The sequence below is a fragment of the Saccopteryx leptura genome, chromosome 6, assembly GCF_036850995.1.
Source record: "Saccopteryx leptura isolate mSacLep1 chromosome 6, mSacLep1_pri_phased_curated, whole genome shotgun sequence".
NCBI lineage: Eukaryota > Metazoa > Chordata > Mammalia > Chiroptera > Emballonuridae > Saccopteryx > Saccopteryx leptura.
The window spans coordinates 89,971,968-89,996,131 of NC_089508.1; the positions used below are offsets into that span (position 1 = coordinate 89,971,968).

The 24,164-nt window shown below is 38.9% G+C and overlaps 1 protein-coding gene across 8 annotated transcripts in view; it reads right to left on the reverse strand.

The window, feature by feature from the left end:
• Window positions 1–24,164, reverse strand: part of HNRNPC (heterogeneous nuclear ribonucleoprotein C) — a 79,451-nt gene that overhangs the window by 23,965 nt on the left and 31,322 nt on the right. For 4 of the 8 annotated variants that reach the window (XM_066388228.1, XM_066388227.1, XM_066388224.1 and 1 more), the window contains 3 exons: window positions 15,785–16,060; window positions 8,039–8,153; window positions 7,377–7,424 (listed from right to left, as the gene is read on the reverse strand). In XM_066388228.1, the coding sequence (XP_066244325.1) occupies window positions 7,377–7,424; window positions 8,039–8,153; window positions 15,785–16,025 (404 nt within the window). In that variant the 5' untranslated portion in view covers window positions 16,026–16,060. Of the gene's footprint in view, window positions 1–7,376; window positions 7,425–8,038; window positions 8,154–15,784; window positions 16,062–24,164 lie in introns of all 8 variants that reach the window. The other 4 variants (XM_066388231.1, XM_066388230.1, XM_066388229.1 and 1 more) reach the window with 2 other exon arrangements.

Genomic DNA, 24,164 nt, shown 5'->3' on the forward strand with positions numbered 1-24,164 from the left:
GGAAGGGAGAGAGATGAAAAGCATCAATTGCAGCGCCTTAATTGTTCATTGATTGCTTTCTCATATGTGCCTTGACAGGGGTTGGGGAGGCACTACAGTAGAGAGAGTGACCCCTTGCTCACACCAGCGGCCTTGGGCTTCAAGCTAGCAACCTTTGGGCTCAAGCTAGTGACCATGGGGTCATTTCTATGATCCCATGCTCAAGTCAGCAACCCTGAGCTCAAGCTGATGACCTCAGGTTTTGAATCTGTCCTCTGTATCCCAGGCCAATGCTCTATCCACTTCAGCACCGCCTGGTCAGGTAAAGTAAAAAAAAAATTTTCAAAAAAAGAATAATCTCGGCCCTGGCCGGTTGGCTCAGCGGTAGAGCGTCGGCCTAGCGTGCGGAGGACCCGGGTTCGATTCCCGGCCAGGGCACATAGGAGAAGCGCCCATTTGCTTCTCCACCCCTCCGCCGTGCTTTCCTCTCTGTCTCTCTCTTCCCCTCCCGCAGCCAAGGCTCCATTGGAGCAAAGATGGCCCGGGCGCTGGGCATGGCTCTGTGGCCTCTGCCTCAGGCGCTAGAGTGGCTCTGGTCGCAATATGGCGACACCCAGGATGGGCAGAGCATCGCCCCCTGGGGGGCAGAGCACCGCCCCTGGTGGGCGTGCCGGGTGGATCCCGGTCGGGCGCATGCGGGAGTCTGTCTGACTGTCTCTCCCTGTTTCCAGCTTCAGAAAAATAAAAAAAAAAAAAAAAAAAAAAAAAAAGAATAATCTCCCTATAAAACAGGAATGTCTAAGAAACAAATACTAACTCATCTTCATTTCACTATGCATCAGTTTGAAAAACTGTTGTCACACATAAAGAACCCTAGTTATGCCAGAGATGTTAGTTTTTAGGGGAGGAATGGTAGGGTGGTCCATGATTCCCTTCATTTTGATTATTTAATTTGTGTCACCAAAATATGCAGTAGTAATAATGTATTAACAAGATTAACAAAATACCAATTCAGAAGTGCAATTTTCAGTAACAGTGTAAGAATCTGTGGAGAGCTTGATAAATAAGAATTCTTATGCTTTAAAAGATTGGGAATTCTTGATTATAAATAAAATTTGGGGGTCATTTTTAATGCAATTTCTTATCTTTCATGTTTCTTTCAGCCACCATGCAACTGTATTACTACGCATAATTATTTCCATTTTAGGGATAAGAAAACAGATTACAAACACAATTTTGGTCATGATCTTTGTCGCTAAGCGACAAGTCCTTGGATTCCTCATATGTTTTTTTGGTCTACATCAGCTGCCTCCCCAAATAAAACAGGTGTTAAGACTTCATTCAAGATCCCAGAAAGCTGGATAATAAAGACATCACCTAATTAATATAATGCCAAATCTGTCTAGAAACATTTAGCATTCATCCCATTTATCTATGTATTCATGGTTGATTATGTGCCCTGACTAGAGATCCAACACGTTACAGCCTTGATCAGGACTACACTTGAAAACAACTGAGCTACCTGGACAAAGCAAACTTCATGATCTTAAGGATCTCAGTGAAGGACTTAAGTTGTAAGTAGACAATGATTTAATTCCCATTTATAAAAGACTCAGCTTTTAGCATATGTTAGAGCAGGGGTCTCAAACTCAACTCAGCATGTGGGCCGCAGAGCAAGATCACAGCCATTCAGCGGGCTGCACTAGGTCTACAAAAGGCAACTGTTATGCAACACTTTTCTCACTGCAGTTGAAAACAAAAAAAAAATCAGTACAACAAGCACAATCGTACATGCAGTTTACTCAGTGTCACAAAACGACCAGAAACTGTAGTTTGCATCACAACTGCTGTTAACTAAGCTAATATCTAGCTAGGATGCTAGAGAAATGAAAAATACAAGTAGGCCCCTAGGCTTACTTAATTTTATCCAAAATATTTTGAACTTCGTGGATTAGTCTGCGGGCCACACAAAATTGTTCAGCGGGCCGCGAGTTTGAGACCCCTGTGTTAGAGCCTATTGCCCAACTTCTTTTAACTAAAGAAAAGTTGATTTAGGATCACTGTATTACTAAGTAGGATAATAACAGAAGTATTAACCTTGCGAATAAAGTACAGTCTTTTCAGAACAACTTTGGAGAGGAAACAAACACCATTTTCCTGAGTAATTTTTCCATTTTTCACTAAACCTGCTCATTTTCCCACACGGACCTCAACACTATTACTTGAATCAGGTCTTTACTACCTGCTTGTTCCATTTTGTCTTCAGAAATCTTTTTCTATTGACTGAGATTAGAATAGAATGCAAAAGACATTATTTTTAATTACAATCTATATCAAGCGATACATCAGAGAATAACTAAAGGTACTCTGTTGTCTCTTAAAAAACCCAAGAGTGAGACCAACAGTGTGTGTGCTGCCACCAATTCTTAGGAATAGCAGTGGTAAAAATTTTGAGGCCTTGGCCCGTTGGCTCAGAGTACAGCTTGGCCCTGTGTGTAGATGTCTCAGGTCAGGGAACAAGAGAGGCAAACATCTGCTTCTACACCCCTCCTTCCCCCTGGGCAGCCATGGCTCAATTGGCTCAAGGGAGTTGGCCCAAGGTGCTCGCTCAGGATGGCTCCCAGGCCTACCCTGCTGGTGCTAAAAATAGCTTGGTTGCAAAGCAACGGAAAAGAGCCCAGATGAGCACTGCATCCATAGCATCTAAGGGGCTTGCCTGGTGAATCCTAGTAGGTCACATGCAGAAGTCTGTCTCTCTGCCTCCCCTGCTTTCACTTAATTGAAAAAAATATTGAAGATATTTTTGCAAACATCTAACTTTCTTCACTATTCCTTGTTGCCTGCATCTCTCTTTTTACTCTTTTGCGAAATTACTTGCTTAAAATAATTTTTTCCAAACATATTTACAGTGAGATGACAGGTATGGACAAAGTTCTGAGGCTTTACCTAGACAACTTCCAATGTAGAATTACACATTATTTAAATTTTTCTACACATACATTTTTTAAATTTTAATGTGTTTTTAATTTTTATTTATTGATTTGAGAGAGAGAGGAAGGGGGAGAGAGAGCAAGGCAAGAACATTAGTCTGTTCCTGTATGTGCTCTGACCAGGGATCAGGTATCAAACCGCAGATCTCCGGGCTTTGGAACAAAGCTCTAACCAACGGAGTGATCTATCTGGCCAGGGCTCTATAGACACATTTTAAAACAAGTTTCTCGCCTGACCTGTGGTGGCGCAGTGGATAAAGCGTCGACCTGGAAATGCTGAGGTCGCAGTTCGAAACCCTGGGCTTGCCTGGTCAAGGCACATATGGGAGTTGATGCTTCCAGCTCCTCCCCCCTTCTCTCTCTCTGTCTCTCTCTCTCTCACTCTCTTTCTCTGTCTCTCCCTCTCCTCTCTAAAATAAATAAATAAATAAATAAAACTTAAAAAAAAAAAAAAAAAAGAAATGTCAAGAATATTTAAAAAAACAACAACAACAAAAAAAAACAAGTTTCTTGACCGGCGACCTCAGCATTTCCAGGTCAACGCTTTATTCACTGCGCCTGATGCTTCCAGCTCCTTCCCCCTTCTCTCTGTCTCTCTTCTCTCTCTCTCTCTCTCTCTCCCTCCCTCTCCTCTCTAAAAAATAAATAAATTTAAAAATAAATAAATAAAATAAAACAAGTTTCTCGTGCTAGAACAGTGTTTTTCAATCACCAGTCTGGTGCCCATCATCCAGAAATTTTGTGTCGGTTGGTTCTATAATTTCCATACATCAGAATGGTTAAATCTTTTCACAGACCAATAGCTGAAAACTATCATGCTACAGTCTATAACATCCCATAAATTATATACAAAAAATGTGTTAAAATTCTCATAAAAGAAGTCATGACAGAAATAGGGTGAGCATTACAGAAATGAAACTACTTCCTTTTCTTTGTTATTCATTATTCTCAACACTGCCTGGACTATTCCTATGGTGGCAGTGGATACAGCCTTGTCTCACTGGTTCAAAGCCCTGGGCTGGGCAGATCAGAGCGTACAGGACAAGCAATAAACAAGCAATGAACTGAAGCAACTCTGAGTTTTTTCCTTTTTATTTTTTTTAATTTTTATTTTATTTATTTATTTATTTTTTTTGGTATTTTTCTGAAGCTGGAAACAGGGAGAGATAGACAGACTCCCGCATGCGCCCGACCGGGATCCATCTGGCACGCCCACCAGGGGCAAAGCTCTGCCTGGACCAGAGCCACTCTAGCACCTGGGGCAGAGGCCAAGGAGCCATCCCCAGCAGGAGGGGAAGAGAGAGACAGAGAGTAAGGGGGGGGGGGGGGAGGTGGAGAAGCAAATGGGCGCTTCTCCTATGTGCCCTGGCCGGGAATCGAACCCGGGCCCCCCGCACGCCAGGTCGAAGCTCTACCGCTGAGCCAACCGGCCAGGGCCTGAGTTTTTTCCTTTTTATTTTTTAGTAAGAGAACAGACAGGGACAGAAAGGAAGGGAGAGAGATGAGAAGAAGCAACTAATAGTTGCTTACTCTGAGTTGATAGTTCTTGCTCCCCACTCAGTAAAATCAATACGTAAAATCTTAAATTAAAAAAAAATTCTTTAGGGGTTAAAAAAAAAATACACTAATGAAGAGTCTACCTAGAACTGCTGTATAAAAATCCCGATGGGTGTAGTTGGCCATGAATGTCTTTTAAATGTGGCCAAGATTTCTATGTTCAGATGGTGGGAGGGGGAGGGATAAAAAACACCTGCTTCCAAGAAACTCGCTAGGGTCTCACTCCATCAGTGACCAACTTTTCCCAGATCTATTCTCACAAATCTAAGGTCTGTCACTTTTATATTTTAATATTTTCAAAGCACAAAAATCACTATTTTTCTGACCCTGGCCAGTGGGCTCAAGGGATAGAGTGTTGGCCCTGCGTATGAACATGCCAGGTTCAATCCTCAGTCAAGACACACATGAGAACTGAACATCTCCTTCTCTTCCCCTACCTTACTCCCTCTCTCTCTTCGTCTCCCATAGCCATTGGCTCAATTATTTCAAGTGTTGACCCCAGGCACTAAGGATAGGTCAGCTGGTCCTAGCATGGGCCTCAGGTGCTAAAAATAGTTCAGCTGATTCTGAGCACTGGTTCCAGACGAGGTTACTGGGTGGATCCCGGTTGGGGTTTATGTGGAAGTCTGTCTCACTATCCCCCCTCCTCTCAATTAGTAAACAAATAATTACTTTTCAATGTATTCAAACAAAAATCTCAAGAAATCACTAAGAATAAAACAATCATCTGATGATGCATGAAAGAGACCCAAGTCATATACAACATTATGTTATGGCATTCAAAGATTTTAACAATGCAGATCCAAACAATTTTTCCAGCTTCATTCTTTTGGCCGTTTAATACCTAGCTACAATAGTCTACCGTGATATTTCTCAAACAAATGAAAAACACTGATTTATCAAGTCCATTGAATGAGTATGCTCAAAAGTACCATAGAACACATAATTTCAAAAGTACCAAACCAAATATAACCTAATGTTTCCTTAACATTCACGAAGATTAGTATTACCAGAATGCCAATGTGATACCAATCCTCTCTACATATCATACTATTCCCCTGATAACTAATTCCTATTATCAAATCTAAACCCATCATTCAAAGCCATCCATAACCTATCCCTACTCACACATCTTCCAATTTTATTTCTCAGGACTCTCCAACAAATAGCTATGCTGTTCTGAAGGCACAAAGAGAAATCATAATCATTATTCCAACCCCCTTACCTTTTAAAACTGTAATATACCATTATTTCCCCATGCATAAGATGCACCGTAATTTTGGGGCCCCAAATTTGAAAAAGAATGTATTATATAAAATTATTGAACTCAAGTTTTATTCATAAAATTCACTGTCAAAATTCCCATCTACATTAGCCTGTCCTCAGCTGTGTCTAATGATGAATCATTGTCTTCCACAATGAGCACAAAACAAGTGCCAAAAAGCAGGAAATGTAAGTAAAAAAATCCATAACCACTGTGTAAGACGCATCCAATTTTTAGACTCCAAATTTTGGGGGGAAAGGTATGTCTTATACATGGGGAAATACAGTGATCACAATTAACTCTACAATACAAAATCTTAGCACTTAAACTCCTAAAGCCATTTGTATTCTTAATTTATTATACATGCTGACAGTATGTATAATATTTTGTACTAGTTGGTCTGTTTAAACGTCACCACAGAATATTTAAGGTTAGGAATCAATTTTTAATTTTGCTGTAATACAACGTAAAGCCAAGTGGCAAGTAGAGTGGTACCTTGACACATGAGTTTAATTCATTTCATGGCTGACCTCATGACTCAATTTGCTCATGTGTCAAATCGAATTTCCCCATTTAAATTAATGGGAGTGCAATTAAACCATTCCGGCCCCCCAAAACCACACAAGTATTTTGTTTTATATGCTTTTAAAAAAGAAAATGTACTTTATAAATAACAAGTACATATATACATAATAAGAGAATGTAAAATAAACTGGTTTATGAAATATATTTACCTTCAAGGTCAGGTAAGATGCTGGTAGAGGGGGTAGGATACATTAGCATAACAATGGCCCTTCCCAAACAGGAAGGTAATCCGCAATTTGCAATCAACTGCCCTGCTCTGAGGGCAAGCACACACATGGCTGCCTAGCATCATATTTAACAATGTGAGTAAACTCAAAAAACACAAATTTTACAAACTCATTTGCCCAACATTTGTGATTCAAATATCTGCTCATCTCTCAAATTGTTCATGATTTAAAGTGCTTCTATGTCAAGGCACCACTGTATACAATATGGAAATGAGAACAAGAAACTGCTCTATAAATCCCACTGCATCATTAAGGCAGGTCAGTTAGTCCTTTTACTTAGCATACAAATTAAAACAAAAAGATAAATGTTATGTCCCAATATGCCCTAAAGATATAAAAATTTAAATCTTTAAAATCAATAAAAATATCACCTTACCTAGTCTACCTCTAACAATTTACAGGAAGGTATTTTTCACTTTGTCTTGGCAGAGAAAGAGAAATTCGTTTGCAAATATGTTTGTGTTGTTCATTACTACACTAAGGTTGCAGGTGTGATCCCTGGTAAGGGTACATACAGTAACCAATGAATGCATGGGTGGGTAGAGCTACAAATCAATGTTTCTCTCTCTCTCTCTCTCTCCTGACCTCTCTCTCTAAAATCAGTAAGTAAACATTAAAATAAATAGAATGACAAATTAATGTTGTTCTTCCTCTCTCCCTAAAATCAATTTCTTAAAATAAGGGAACTCTCATTAATATAAAAATAGAAAAATTAAATGGTTCTTACTAGGTGGCTTTTCACCAACATAGACAAAACAAAACACCTTAACATACCTGTCATAATAATCCCGTTGAAAGTCATAGTCCAAGTCAAAAGAGGAGCTGAAAAAACAAATACCAAACAGCATTAATTTGGAGATGTTAATGTCAATTCACAACAGCAGATGGGGAAAAAAAAAACAAAACAAACCAACAAAAAAACTCCAAACCCACGCTAAACCAACCACAATAAACATATCAACTGATTAGCATGAAATAAACCCCAATCATTCAAATAACATCACAAAATTTCAAACACCTTAGGCCACTGAACATGCAGTGGACAAATTGCAAATTCAGGTGAAAGTATGCTTAAATGTCAACATATAATTTAACAGCTAAAATAAAAACACTGAAAATTACAACAGTAAACTACACATTCTTAAGGCCATATTTTCGCTTTCTTGCTCCACAGCTTCTAAGAAGCTAAACTCCTCCTGAAGAATTTTAATGTATGCTATAAATAACAAACTACTGATCAATAGTAAAAATCTCAGAGAATTCTAATAATTCTCTGGGAAACGGGCAAAAAGGAGGTATATAAACAAAAAATTAATAAAGCATTACTTTAAACAGCTAAAGCATACTACAGTTAACCCTCCCCACATCCAGAAAAACAGATAGAGAAGATGCCCACTGATGGACACAATGCAGTTATAAATAATAAAGTTCCGGACCTGAGTAGAGGGGACGGAGAAGGGTGTTCTGGTACTGACCCGTACATCTCCGCTGCAGATCGTTTCACACCAGCTTTTCCTCGGTTCACTTTTGGCTCTGCAGCCAGATTAATATCTGGAAAAACAAAAACAAAAATTTTATTGACAACTCCTTTGGGCTTTTTAAAGTGTACAGTCACATAAAAAAGGAGTGGAGGGAATCTCAAAACACAGTTTAAAAAGTGTACATAAGTCAACAAAGGTCTAACACTGTACTGCATGCATCACTGCCCATTGTAAAGAAAGAGCTTGAGGTCTTTTACAAGGCTAGGACTCAATCTTCCATTCCATTGTCCTCTGTTCTGTACCAAAAAAGTGATTTACAGACAGGATGTTTGTCTTTGGCACCTTTTACCATCAGCTTCTATTCAATACTTAAATGCACCCTTACCATTCACAGCACCTATTGTTCACTCAGTTACTATCAAAGGAAAAAAGTATTGATAATGGTGCCTTTCTAGGAATGATTCTGTGCATTTTACTTACTTTTAAATCTTTTTTTCTAGAGAAGGGATGGGAGGGGAGAGAGAGAGAGAGAGAGAGAGAGAGAGAGGAGCAGGAAGCATCAGCTCCCATATGTGCCTTGACCAGGCCAGGCCCAGGGTTTCTAACCAGCGACCTCAGCATTTCAGGTCATCACTTTAGCCACTGCACAACCACAAGTCAGGCCTTATTTACAATATTTATTTTTACTTTTTAGTTATTGATTTCAGCGAGAGGAAGAAAGGGGTAGGGGGAGAACATCAAGCTTTTCCTGTATTTGCCCTGACCAGGGAATAAAACCAGCAGCCTCTATGCTTCTGGATGATGCTCTAACCGAGTTATCAGGCCAGGGCTGATTTTGTGTCGTTTTAAATTAGCACAGACAAAATATACTGGAAATGAGTGAATGACCTCAGAGATTTTATATGGCAGTTCATGAATTAATATGGTTTAAGTGTGGTACCGTTAAATTTACCCAACGGCAAATTTTTATACTCCTTACAAGTAGGACCAGCTGTTATACAAAAAAATTACTTAAGAAAAATAATGCAGACAGTGAATTGCTTAAGTGCAACCTTTACATGCACATATGTAAATGCACCCAAGAGAAGGAAAATAAAGAAACCAAGGGGGAAAAAATCCTACTCTCCATACAACATGATTTTTAAAACACCTATTCCCTGCCACCCACTGGCTACCAAACAAGTTCGTGAGCGCCCTGGTTAACAGAGGCCATTTTGTTAAAAACCACTTAGCCAAATGCTAACTCTCCAAAACTCAGTTCATCAAACAACCAATTAAAAGACAGACTATTTGTCTATTTGCTAAACAGACGACGTATGAATAATCTTCAGTTCTTGCTTCTCTAAACTCATTTCTAATTTTTCACGTCTAATGCTTGCAACAATCTTTTAAGTTTTGACTTTGGAATAATAAATGTTTATAACATTAAAGGAAGAATTAAAATTTTAAAAGACCAATTTTAAGATATAAAAACAATGTAGCAATGTAGGCCCTGGCTGGTTGGCTCAGTGGTAAAGCGTCAACCCGGCATATGGAAGTCCTGGATTAGATTCCCGGTCAGAGCACACAGAAGAAGTGTCCATCCGCTTCTCCACCCTTCCCCATCTCCTTCCTCTCTATCTTTCTCTTCTCCTCTCGCAGCCAAGGCTCCATTGGAGCAAAGCTGGCCTGGGCACTGATGACGGCTCCATTGCCTCTGGCTCAGACGCTAGAATGGCTCCAGTCACAATGAAGCAATGCCCCTAATGGGCAGAGCATCAGCCCCTGGTGGGCATGCCGGGTGGATCCCGGTCAGGCACATGTGGAAGTCTGACTGCCTCCCTGCTTCTAACTGGAAAAATACAAAAATAAAAAATAAAAAATGAAGCAATGAACTAAACTATATCAAAGTTGATTACACAATTTTAAGATAAATTATTTCATGGGATTCTAAACTATAATACTGAGTCACTACCACCCAGAATAGAATATATATATTAATAAAACTGCACTAAGTAAGCTTAATTTTAGTAAAAATACAGTTGTGATTATTTTAAAACTGTGTCACAACGTACACATAAAATAATACCTTTTCTCAAAGAAGTGCTAAGTACCCTCCCAAAAAAGTTAAGTGCCCCCTATTCTGTCCACTAAATCTAGCCAAAGCAATTAAAATTCAGTAATAATAAACACTTCTGATATACAGATAGTAGTTTCTAAATAACTGGCTAAATGGAGCCAAGGCTCTTAAGCAAAAGGGGCAAATTTCAGGTTTTCGTCAAAATGACACATAACATCTTGTGGAGCCAGAAAACAAGGAAACACTGTTCCACTAGAAAAGTCTCAAGGACACATCAAAATATATTTTAATCTCTAAAGAATGACTGGCAATGAACTAAAAACATACCCATTTAAAAAATAGGAATTCATGATGACACTAAACAATAGCAATAACTAATCTAAAGGTTGCTAGAGTATAAGTCACACCAAAATTTGCAAAGATTCCTTGCCTTGCCAATGTAAATAGTATTTCAAAACAATCAAATATTAACAAGTTCAGCTTAGAAAAATTACACTTATGTGCAGAAGGAATTAAAAAATGCACTCTTTGAAATGCTTAATGAATTACCTAAGCAATAATTACTAATAATCACCAAAAGGGGAATAATAGATGGGGAACTTCATTACAGATAAGTCAGGGTCTAAAACTTGAATCTATTGTTTTTGTGTGTGTGTGACAAGCAAGAGACAGAGAGGGACAGACAGGAAGGGAGAGAGATGAGAAGCATCAATTCTTCTCTGCGACTCCTTAGTTGTTTGTTCATATGTGCCTTTAGTGAGGGTGGGGGATACAGCAGAGCAAGTGACTCCTTGCTCAATCCTGTGACCTGAGCTTCAAGCCAGGAACCATGGTGTCTATGATCCCACACTGAAGCCAGCAACCCTGCAACTCAAGCCAGATGAGCTGGTGCTCAAGCCAGCGACCTTGTGGTTTTGAACCTGGGTCTACCATGTCCCAGTCTGACGCTCTATCCACTGCACCACTGCCTAGCCAGGCTAATTTTCCTTAGTATCACCAAAAATAATATAGTGTAAGGCCATCTGATGTGATACAGTAAGAAGTACACCACACTACATATCCATTAAACATTTTGAGCAAAAAAATAGAATCTAAATTAAATCAAGCCTTTAGATTTGCAGATTCCAAAACAGTAAGCTGCTAGGCACAGTGGCTACTGAACATTTGAAATGTATTGTATAAATTCAGATGTGTTTTAAAGTATACACCCTGCATTTCAAAGACTTTGCATGAAGAGACTGTAAAATATCCCAATCATATTTTTAAATGATTACTATCAAAATGACAACATTTAGGGTACACAGGGTTAAATGAAATGAAACATTATTAAAATTAGCCCTGACTGTTGGCACAGAAGATAAGTGTCATCTGAAAGCACCAAGGTCACCTGTTAAATCCCAGGGTCCTGGTTCGAGTTCTGGTCAGACCACATATGAGAAGCAATTAGTGGTTGAAAAACTAAGTGGAAGAATGAATTGATTGCTGCTTCTTCTCCATCCCTCCATTTCCCATCATTTCTTCTCTCTCAAATACCAATGGCAAAACATTAATATCACCTGTATTATTACTTTTAATGTAGCTATTCGTAAATTTGACAGCACTGCTCCAGATCATTATACAAAACAGGGATAGAAAAACAAATGTCACAAGGATAAAATCAGTTCAGAATATGGGAAAACAGTAATGATTTCTCCAACAAATTAAATGTTATGAATTTTTTTTTCCTGGGTTTTTTTTTTTTTTTGTATTTTTTTTTCCTGAAGCTGGAAACGGGGAGAGACAGTCAGACAGACTCCCGCATGCGCCCGACCGGAATCCACCCGGCACGCTCACCAGGGGGCGATGCTCTGCCCCTGGGGGGGGGGTCTCTCTGCCGCGACCAGAGCCACTCCAGCGCCCAGGGCAGAGGCCAAGGAGCCATCCCCAGCGCCCGGGCCATCCCTGCTCCAATGGAGCCCCTGCTGCGGGAGGGGAAGAGAGAGACAGAGAGGAAGGGGGGGTGGTGGAGAAGCAAATGGGCGCTCCTCCCATGTGCCCTGGCAGAGAATCGAACCAGGGTCCCCCGCACGTTAGGCCGACGCTCCACCACTGCGCCAACCAGCCAGGGCCTGTCATGAATTTTTTAAATGAAAGCCCTGGCTGGGTAGCTCAGTTTAGTTTGTTAGTGTGTACTCATACACTAAGGTTGCAAGTTCTATCCCTGATCAAGGCACATACAAGAATCAATAAATTAAAAACGTTTTTAAAATATTTTTTAAGTGGGAAAGAACTAATGAAAAAAACTAACAGATTTAAACACATCTAAGAAACATCAAATGAACTTGTGGATTTGGATTGAATTCTAAAACTTACAAGTTTGAAACAAAAGAATTCTGAACATAGACTGAATATTAGATGGTGTTAAGGAATTACTATGAATATTTTTGCATGATAAGGGCAACAGGGTTTGCATTATGTTAAAGGTCCTAACTGGCTAGATATACACTAAAGTCTTAAAAATATTCAAAAAAAATTTAAGAACATACAAGAAATATTGATAAAGTAAGATTTAGTCACATGTTGGTGTCTGTTAATCTAAGTGACATGTACATAACATACAGATTCCATTGTTCTCTTGCTTTTGTGTTAGAAAATTTCCAGGGACAGTTAAAAATTAACAAACCTGGCTTTAAGGCCTCTCACAAAACTTGTTTTAGTTAGTTTCTACCACAATTTTACAATTGCCAAAGTTGAGTGTTCCTGTACTTTGATTATAAAACAAAGAGGTATAAAAATCTCTTGTTTATTCTCTTTTTTAAGTGAAAGCTGGAAAGATAAGTGAGACAGACCCCCAAATGTGCCCTGGCCTGCATACACTGGGTACCCGTCTTGGGCTCCAGTGCTGAACTATTTTTAGCGCCTGAGACTGATGTGCTCGAACCAATCGAGCCACTGGCTGCAGGAGGAGAAGGGTAGAGAGGAGCAGATAGTCACTTCTTCTGTGTGCTGGGAATCAAACTAGGGACATCCATTCGCTGGGCTGCCATTCTATCCAGCAGGTAACTGACCAGGGCTTTCTTGTTTATTCTCAATTATAATTGCCCTATCTTAAATGTTAAAGATTACAAAGTTCTCTAACTACCAGTATTTATCCCCACCCAATCCACTGGATTTGGTATTATTTAATACCAAATTAATACTATTTAAATAATTAGCATTTGCACTTGACCAGGCGGTGGCGCAGTAAATAAACTGTTGGACTGGGACACAGAGGACCCAGGTTTGAAACCCCAAGGTTGCTGGCTTGAGCACAGGCTTGCCAGCTTGAGCGCAGGATCACAGACATGATGACCCCACGGTCGATAGACTAAAGCCCAACCAAGGTTGATGGCTTGAACAAGGGGTCACTTGCTCTGCTGTAGCCCTCTGCTCAAGGCACATATGAGAAAGCAATCAATGAACAACCAACCAAGGAGTTGCAAAGAACTGATGCTTCTCATCTCTCTCCCTTCCTATCTGTCTGTCCCTATCTGTCCCTCTCTCTGTCAAAATAAATAAAATAAGTTAGCATTTGAGAAATGTTCATGATAGAAACTATACAAAATTTTAACTCTAGAATGAAAGACTTATAAGTCACCAGAAAGACATAACCAAAATCCAAACCAGAATGGTCTCAAAAGTTTTCAAAACTTTCCCCGCTGTTGTAAACATTTATTAAGTTACAATCATTATAAAATACTGAAGTTTTGAGTTAAATTACAGGGAAACACCAAACTTGGAAACACTTAAGGAGAAAAACTCCAGTCAAACCTGGAGAGAGAAGGCCAAGTAGATGTTGATAAAGCTTAAAGCTGGACTTCAAATTGGTTGTACATTATTCATTTTAAAACACTAAATACAAATTCCTGAAAATGCTAAAAACAAAAATTTAACTAAGCCACCGCAGGAATATTCAAAAAATTAAAAATCTCATTCAATTATGTACTGTTTATAATCTAAGGTTAATTTTTTAAATTGGTACACATATTATCAACAGAACTGGCCGTTCTTGGCTCAAGGTATCTGTTTATTCATTAAAAAAAGTGAAAAGAAATGGACTTGTCTTAGAAACTCTTCAGCTTTCTTAACATTCACATCCCAAGAAATATAAGCTACAATTGGTCTGGCTGGTGGCTCAGTAGACAGAGCACTGGCTCGGCATATGGACATCCCAGGTTCAATTCCCAGTCATGGCACACAGAAACGATCATCTGCTTCTTTCCCCAACCCTTCTCTTCCTCTTCCTCTCCTACAGCCTGTGGCTCAAATGGTTGGAGCATGGCCCTGGGCACTGAGGATAACTCCACTGGAGCGCATTAGCCTCAGGAACTAAAAATAGCTCAGTACTCAAGCATCTGCCCCAGATGAGGTTACCAGATGGATCCCCATTGGGGCACATGCAGGAGTCTGCCTCACTATCCTCCTCTCACCTAAAAAAAATTTTTAATAAATATAAAAAATATATACAAAAAAATCACATGACTGACAGCAAATACTAGAAACTGATAAGCAATTATAAAACTTTACAAGAAAATGAAATTCTTCAATCATTAGGAACTTATTCATGAGCTCTAGTCTTAATAGGGAATGAGATCTTCTGAAGTTTAGAAATATAAACCATTATCTAAGAAGAGCTCGAATCTCGTTTCTCAACATTTGAGAATAGAAAAAACTATTGGGAGAACTAATATCTAAAACAACACAACCAGAGTTTACAGTACTGAAACAGACGCTAAATACTTTTTACCCACTATAATATGCTGGACTTCTAGAAGCTTTTTTTTTTGAGACAGAGAGAGGGATAGACAGGGACAGACAGACAGGAACGGAGAGATGAGAAGCATCAATCATTAGTTTTTCATTGCACACTGCGACACCTTAGTTGTTCATTGATTGCTTTCTCATATGTGCCTTGACTGCGGGCCTTTAGCAGACCGAGTAACCCCTTGCTCGAGCCAGCGACCTTGGGTCCAAGCTGGTGAGCTTTGCTCAAACCAGATGAGCACGCACTCAAGGTGGTGACCTCGGGGTCTCGAACCTGGTTCCTCAGCATCCCAGTCCGATGCTCTATCCACTGTGCCACCCCCTGGTCAGGGTACTAGAATCTTTTCATGAATCATTTCATCTGAATTCTCTTGAAACCTTTAAGTATTACTGCCTCAAGTAAGAATAGGCAATAAACTCTTGAGACAGTCTTTTCACTTTAAGTCTCAGTCAAGCTATGTAAACTACCCAAGACACAGTGTGAAGCCTCAATGCAGAGCCAAGTAATCTGACTCGGGAGTCCACGAGTGACTAAGCTATACTTTCTTCCCCCAGTCCACTGAGAGCAGTAGCACAGTCATTTATTAATGCAGCAGCTGCACCTTATGAAATATCATTCCTACATCCTCTACCTTAACCAAGACTACCAACTAAAAATTATCTAGTCTCAACTACATAAAAATTAAAATCTGTATTTAGCCTATTATGTTGATAAACCTAACGTATTTTTATTACGCTCAAGTCACTCAAATCACCCAGAAAATCCCAGACTATTAAAATGGAGAAATAAAAACCACAAACAGAAAACTTCTCAAACCTAAACTACATAATAAAAAAAATTCATTCAACCCAGATCTTACCTAAAACCTGGCCAGCAATCATTCTGCCATCCTCTCCTGCCACTGCAGCCCGGGCATTTCTCTCGTTAACATATTGAACGAAGGCAAAGCCCTTATGAACAGAGCAACCCACAATTTTGCCATATTTTGAGAAGATAGCCTCCACATCAGATTTCTTGACCACAAGAGTATTGAGATTCCCAATGAATACACGGGAGTTCATGGAGCGAGGATCTGTCTTGTTGGTGACGTTGCTGGCCATTGTCTTTAATGGTAAGGTTCGTCACAAAGCTGAAAACTGAAAGGGAAAAAAATGCATTAGAGTGAAAATGCTAAAAACAAAATATTCTTGATAAAAATTTCCTACTCTTATTTTGAACTACTGTTGAGTAACTAGAGCCCTGGTCGGCAAACAAGCCACATGTGGCTCTTTGGCCCCTTGAGTGTGGCTCTTTCACAAAATGCCACGTGCGGGCGCTACCGATAAGGAATGTACCTACTATATAGTTGAAGTTTAAAAAATTTGGCTCCCAAAAGAAATTTCAATCGTTGTAATGTTGATATTTACCTCTGTTGACTAATGAGTTTGCCGACCACTGCCCTAAGCTCTCTATTTACCATCCTAGTAATGTTAACTAACCATTGCTTACCATCTATCAATAATTCCATCTTCTGATACACTGATTTTACTAAAAAATGAGTCTCACTCATTCTACCAAAGATATACAAAAATTCAAAAATCTGCCCACAAAGCATTCTTTAGCTAAATTAATGTGGACAACTGACACTCTGTCCCCTCAAGTATAATTGACTTCATTATAAAAAGGCAATAAACAGACCCAATTCATTCACTCTGGAAACATCTATTCCCATGTACTTCAATTGATATGCCAGATACCTTAAAGTATATCAAGATCTTTTTATAGAATGCGATAACTCTTTACACTTCCTTTTTATGTGATAACCTATAATATATAACTGGGACATTTAATATTGTGTAATGTTAACACTATAAATCAAAAGATCACAGAATTAAGAAAGAATATAAATTTCCTCATACTATTTCAAATAAAAAATTATGTATGTTAGGTTCAACCTTAATATTTTGGTGTTACTTTTTTTTTAATACATTTTTAAATCTTTATTTAATGATTTTAGTGAGAGAAAGGGGAAAAGGGGAGAGGGGGAGAGGAAGAAGGGGAGGGGTGGAGAGGTAGAGACAGAAACATCTATCTGTTCTTCCATGCTCCCAGACTGGGGACCAAACTAGCAACCTCTATGCTTTCAGAATGATGTTCCAAGTGAGCTATCCAGATAGGGCAATGTTTTGGCATTCTTTTACCTTCTGTGTCAGTCAGCTGCCCCTTGCCACTCCAGATACCCAACCGTTATTACAATGAACCCACTTTGTACTTAGATAAACATTCTGAAGATTAGCTACCAGTGTCGAATGTTATTTTTCCAATCCTCAAAAGAATGACAAACTAGTTTTCATAAATTAAGTTAAAATGTCCATTACATACAGATAATAAAATAGGTAGCTTACACCATTTTACACATGAAGACTACCATTCTGACCCTTAAAATACCTAGTCATTTAAAAAATAATATTGATTTTAAAAAGATGGAACAAGTGCTTTTCTCTCCTAGTCCAGTGCTCGGCAAACTCATTAGTCAACAGAGCCAAATATCAACAGTACAACGATTGAAATTTCTTTTGAGAGCCAAATTTTTTAAACTTAAACTATATAGGTAGGTACCTTGTTATTAACTTAATTAAGGTACTCCTAAGTTGGCCTTTGCGCCCACACTCAAGGGGCCAAAGAGCCGCATGTGGCTCACAAGCCACTGTTTGCTGACCGCTGTCCTAGTCCTTTTGAAATTCAAGACACAATCTGTCGCCTGGCCTGTAGTGGCACAGTGCATATGGCGGCGACCAAGAATGCTGATATTGCCATTTCGAAGCTCTGGCCTTGGCCAGTCAAGGCACAGAGAACAGGCAGTCAATGAACAACTAAAGTGTAGCAGCTGTGAGTTGATACTTTAGCTCCCCCACCCATCTCAGTAAAAATCAATAAAATCTTTGGATGGAGGGATGACACAATTAGCCTACTCTATTTTGGCTTCTAAATTATTTCTAAAATAAATAATTCTTAAATCATTTTTTTAGACTAAATAATGAAAATTTACCAAACAGTAGTCACTGAGAATCCTCCACAGCCTTTCAACTCATAAGTGTGAGTGACAGAAATTCTTAGAACACAGAATTAAAACAGAAACCTAAGTAAGAAGGTGGTGCTACATGCCACCAGCATACTAAACATGAGGTGGAAACACTAAACAATACATTAAATTTATGTCCCTTTCATATATACTTGTCCCCTTCAGATATATTCCTTTGAATGACAGAATAGAAATGGATTTAAATGACTATTTCCTGAATTTTCACAAAGATGTTACATAGCTAATACCAATCAAATAATATGGAACAAAATTCATCAAATACAAGGAATGCCTTAGGGAAGCAACTTTCACCTTCTCTCTCATACCACATGAACTAATTACTAAAATTCTAAAAAAAGGATAATTTTTATTGATTCACACTGGACAGCTATTGCTGTATTGGTTGTTGTCACTGTTTTATTTGACAATCTTAGGGAAAACAGGTGAAATCCCCCTAACTATTTCATGTTTTAAAAATTCTTGCGGTACCCACTCTTAAGAGTTACTACAAATTATTTTTTCATTGAACATTTCTCAAGTATCTGATAAATTACCATGCACCAAAGGCTATTTCATTGGGCAAACAAGAACAAATGAGTCTAGTGGTATTGCTATTTAAAATTTTATTGAAGGATGGGAACAGATTTCCAAACACTTTAGAAATAACCAAATAACCTTCAGGTCACATTTCTCCCTACCTCTCTGATTGTTAAGAGGAGAAAAATGGTCAATACCCTAAGTTTAGAGAAACAATGAATTGGAAATATTAGAAGAAAGGAACAGCTCAGCACTGTTCTGGAATCTTTCTGAATCCTTACATAAAAGCAGCCAGACGCTGACTTGAGCAAAGGGTCACCAGTTTGACTACAGTACCCTAGAGTCAAGGCACACATGAGAAAGCAATCAATGAACAACTAAGGTACCGCAACTATGAGTTGACGCTTCTCATCCCTCTCCCTTCCTGGCCACTGTCTGTTTTTCTTTCACTAAAAACACCAAACAAAAAAACCCCAAAAGATACTTTAGTAAAAAGGTCTAGAGGCTAGAGAGTTAAAGTCTCAAAACTGACACAGAAGCCCCCCATGTGCATCTCATTCTCAATCTTTTATCCTCCCGAAGTAACTACTACTCTAATAGTTACCACTTTCTTCTTTTTAAAGTAATTATATAACCTAAATGGATATCCCTAGACAGTATCTTATTACCCATTAAAACAAATTTGATGTGTTATATATTTTTTTTTGAGACAGAATGAGAGACAGGCAGGAAAGCAGAGAAATGAGAAGTATCAACCTGTAGTTATGGCACTTCAGTTGTTCTTTAATTGCTTCTCATACGTGGCTTGACCAGGGAGCTCAAGCCCAGCGAGTGACACGTTGCTCAAGCCAGCAACCATAACCATGGGATCATGTTGATGATCCCATGCTAAAGCTGGAGACCTTGGGGTTTCAAACTTGGGTGCTTAGCACCCCAGATCAACGCTCTGCCCACTGCGCAACCGCCAACCTAATTATTATATTTTTGGTAGAAGAGAAAGGGAAAAGGAGCTAGTTTTAGTACTAGTTCCTTCTCGTATGTGCCTTCACCTGGCAAGCCCAGGTTTCATACCAGCAACCTTAGCACTCCAGATCAACACCTTACCTACTGCACCAACACAGGTCAAGCGAAAACAAACTTGATGTCTTTCAAAGCTTTTTTTATTTTTTAAACTTTTTTTTAAGAAAAAAGTCTAACCAATTGGCTGGATAGCTCAATTGGTTAGACTAGAGCAGTGGTTGGCAAACTCATTAGTCAACAGATCCAAGTATCAACAGTACGATTGAAATTTCTTTTGAGAGCCAAATTTTTTAAACTTAAACTACAGTATATAGGTAGGTACACATTCCTTATCAAGGTAGGTATTTTGTGGAAGGGCCACACTCAAGGGGCAAAGAGCCGCGTGTGGCTCGCCAGCTGCAGTTTGCCAACCAGGGTACTACTAGAGCATTGTCCCAAAGTGCAGCGGTTGTGGGTTTGATCCCTGGACAGGGCACATAAAAACAGGTTGATTTTCCCTCTCTCTCCCCTTCCTCTCCTTAAAATCAGTAACATTAAAAAAACAAAAATAAAAAAACAAAAATAAAAACAAAAAAACATTTACTGATTTAAAAATGGAGGGGAGAAGAGAATAGTTGCTTCAGTCTAGCTGTTCACTGGTTGATTGTCGTATGTGTCTTGTCCTGGCAAGGCAGTTTCGAGCCATCAACCTCAGCATTCCAGGTCTGCACTCTATAAACTGTGCCACTAAAGGACAGGCAAAGCTCTTTTTAGGTAAGTGCCCTTTCTATCCCTTTAACTTAAAAGTTTATGTGTTGAGCCCTGGTTGCATATAACTCAGTTGGGTGGAACATTGTCCTTAAGTGCAGAAGTTGCCAGTTTCATACTGGTCAGGTCTCATAAAAGAACAGTGATGTTCCTATATCTCTCTCTACCTTCCTCTCTCACTAAAACCAATAAAAATTCAACTATGTGTGTGTGTTTTTTGAATAATCTTGGGCACTTGACGTGCATGTCTCCAGTCTGCATTTTCTTAAATGTCACCCTCTAATACAATTCCACATATTCTTTTGTCTACTGTTATTTCTGGAAACAGGAAACTGGGACCAAAAGCTTGATTATGGATTCATGTGTGACTCTTTGTACACTGTCATTCTGTGATGTTATTAATGTTTAAATTCTACTTTGTAAGTATTACTATAAAATGTCCAAACTTATCTCTATCTTAGAATTCATAGGTAGTTTCTGTTCTTACATGTTACTACCAGTTTGCCTGGGCTTTTTATATTTGTAAATCAGTTTTGCTGGGTATAAAATAAAATCATTGCATCACATTCTCTTTCTTCAAATGTTTTGCCATTTACTTCTGAACTGTCACAGATCATTCCAAAGTAACAGATCATTCCAAAGTAACAGATCATTCCAAAGTATAAATCTTGCTGGCAAAGTTCTATTTTTCCTCACTTGAATAGTTACAAGCATTTTGCTTTATAACTTATTAGCTGTTTTTTTTAACAGATTAATAGGAATGGGATAGATCTACATGAGTATACATGAGATGGCTTCATGGCTCATAAAGGTTTACACTTCGGAATAATCTACCCGTATAGAACATGTCAATTTCTCCCAAGTTTTAAAAGTACTAGGAAAGGAAGAAATGGAAGGAACTGCTCTTACCAACTTAAAAATCCAACCCAAATGGTATAATCCTAAAAGAAATATATCAGATTTTTTGCCCTAGCCAGATGGCTCAGTTCGTTAAGAGCATCATTCTCAAAGCACAGAGGTAGTGGGTTTGATGCCAGTCTTGGCATATATAGGAACTGACTGATGATCAGGTCTTCTCTCCCTCTCTCTCCATTCCTATCATGTTAAAATCAATAAATAAAAACTTTAAAAATAGTATTATAGAAATATATTAGATTTCAAGTATAAAATCAAGTTGCAGAAGGAATGGGTCAATTTTTGTTTTTACCTTACATAGGTAGGATTAAATCATAATCTATATGCCTTTAAATCATAGTATGTATGCCTTTAAAAAAACACTTTTTCTTTTTTAGCAGACACAGACTCCTACTAGTGCCCCAACCAGGATCCACCTGGCAAGCCCACTAGGGGGCCATGACCTGCCCATCTGGGGCTCTCTCTGTTTCTGCTCAGCAACCTAGATTTTCTTAGAGCCTAAGGCAGAGGCCAGAGCAATTCTCAGCGGCTGGGCCAACCCACTCCAATGGGGGCCAACTCACTCCAACTGAGCTATGGCTGCAGGAGGGGAAGAGAGAGAAGTGGGGGGGAAGTGGAGAATCAGATGGTCGCTTCTCTTGTATGCCCTAACTGGGAATTGAACCTGGGACCTTCTACATGCTGGGCAGATGCTCTACCACTGAGCAAATCAATCAGGGCCTAAAAATAGACTTTTTAAACTCAGTATTCTAATTAACAGCAACTACAGTATTTAGAAGACTTAAAAGCATTTTAAATGTGGCCATTATGATGAAATGTTTTAAGTCTAAAAGCAGTCCACACAGTTGTCCAATCCATAACAGGAAGTATATATAAACTATGTGCTTAGGAGAGACACAGCAGAAATATTTTTAAAAGTTCTGTAAGTATTCTGCTTTGAATAATTTTTTTTTCGTGTGTGTGACCAAGAGACAGACACTGCAAGAGGGACAGATAGGGACAGACAGACTGTAAGGGAGAGAGATGGGAAGCATCAATTAATTCTTCATTGTGGCACCTTTGTTGTTCATTGATTGCTTTCCCATATGTGTCTTGACTTGGAGGTTACAGCAGAGCAAGTGACACCTTGCTCAAGCCAGCAACCATGAGCTCAAGCAAGCAACCTCAGAGTTTCGAACCTGGGCCCTCTGTGTCTCAGTCCAGCACTCTATCCACTGCACTACCATCAGGTCAGGCTGCTTCTGATTAATCTTTTATTAATAATCCTAGTCTTAAAAATTTGTTTTATAAAACTATTCAAATGTTTTAAAAACATCAAGTGTACCAATATATGTACTAACAGCCTAATGATATTAAATAATGAAGCAACATTGATCTACAGGATTTAGTTTCAACTATAATAATCAACAGTATAGTATCTTTTAGAATAATGTCCATTTAATGGAACTAGTTTTAAATTACAACTTTGCCACTTTTTAAGTATCAGAAATTTCTTGCATACTCTAAATACTCCATAATTCAAAAATGAAAGTAATCTAATTATAGCCTTTAAGTTTTCTCCATTTTTAAGAGAAACTCACTATTTCTTAAACTCAATAATGAATACTACAGAAAACCTAAGTAAATAAAGTATATACAATTTAAAAAGTTTCTCTCCTAAAATTGGTTTGCATAAAACCAATATGAAAAAGATTTCTGAAATTATGTTCCCTGGTTACCCTGTATCCCGATAAATTCACTTGTAGAAATCAAGTGTATATGGTTTTCAAAAAATCATAATTCATCAGCACACAAACAGAAAAAAAAAAGACTGAATACTTTCTTCTAGAGGTTACTGACTGGTAGCACTAAAATCTCTAATACAGCCCTGGCCAGTTGGTTCAGTGGCAGAGCATCAGCCCGGTGTGTGAAGTCCCAGGTTCGATTCCCGGCCAGGACACACAGGAGAAATGCCCATCTGCTTCTCCACCTTCCTCTCTCTTTCCTCCACTCCCGCAAGCCAAGTTGGAGCAAAGTTGGCCCAGGCACGGAGGACGGCTCCCTGGCCTCCACCTCAGGCACTAGAATGTCTCCAGTTGCAAGAGAGCAAAGCTCCATACAGGCGGAGCAAAGCCCCAGATGGGCAGAGTATCGCCCCCTGTTGGGCATGCCTGGTGGATCCCTGTAGGGCACGTGTGGGAAGTCTGTCTGACTGCCTCCCTGCTTCTAACTTTGGAAAAATACAAAAAAAAAACAAAAAAAAAACAACAGTGAAGTCTCTAATAGATGCCATGCACACATGTGCTTGTATTAACTTTTTTCATTCCAGGTTCTTATTCCCATTATTTTTTTTTATTATTTATTCATTTTAGAAAAGAGAGAGAGAGAGAGAGAGAGAGAAGAGAAGAGAAGAGAAGAGAAGAGAAGAGAAGAGAAGAGAAGAGAAGAGAAGAGAGAGACAGAGAGAGAGAGAAGGGGGGGAGGAGCAGGAAGCATCAACTCTCATATGTGCCTTGACCAGGCAAGCCCAGGGTTTCGAACCAGCGACCTCAGCATTCCAGGTCGACATTTTATCCACTGTGCCACCACAGGTCAGGCCCATTATTTTTTATAAACAAAGAATCATTCTAATGCTTGTATCACGCAGGGAGTAAAGAGTAAAAGTCAAAACCAGGAATACTGAGTTTCTTTTATTAGCTTATTGCACCAAACAATTGTACGTTTATGTTTGATCATATACTTTATGCCAAAGTAATAAAAGCAAAAAATGACTTTAGTGGAAGTGTAAAAGATAAGACTAGTAGGATATAGAAATGTGATTACTATTTCCAGCATCCCAGTCATATCCTAAAAACAAAATAAATCCTACAACTGGTTGGATGCAAGCAAACTGTCAATGTATTTCCAACCGTTCATTCTAAAGTTTGAGCTATCCTGACTGCAAACCTATCCTGGATTGTCAATGTAGCTAAATATTTGG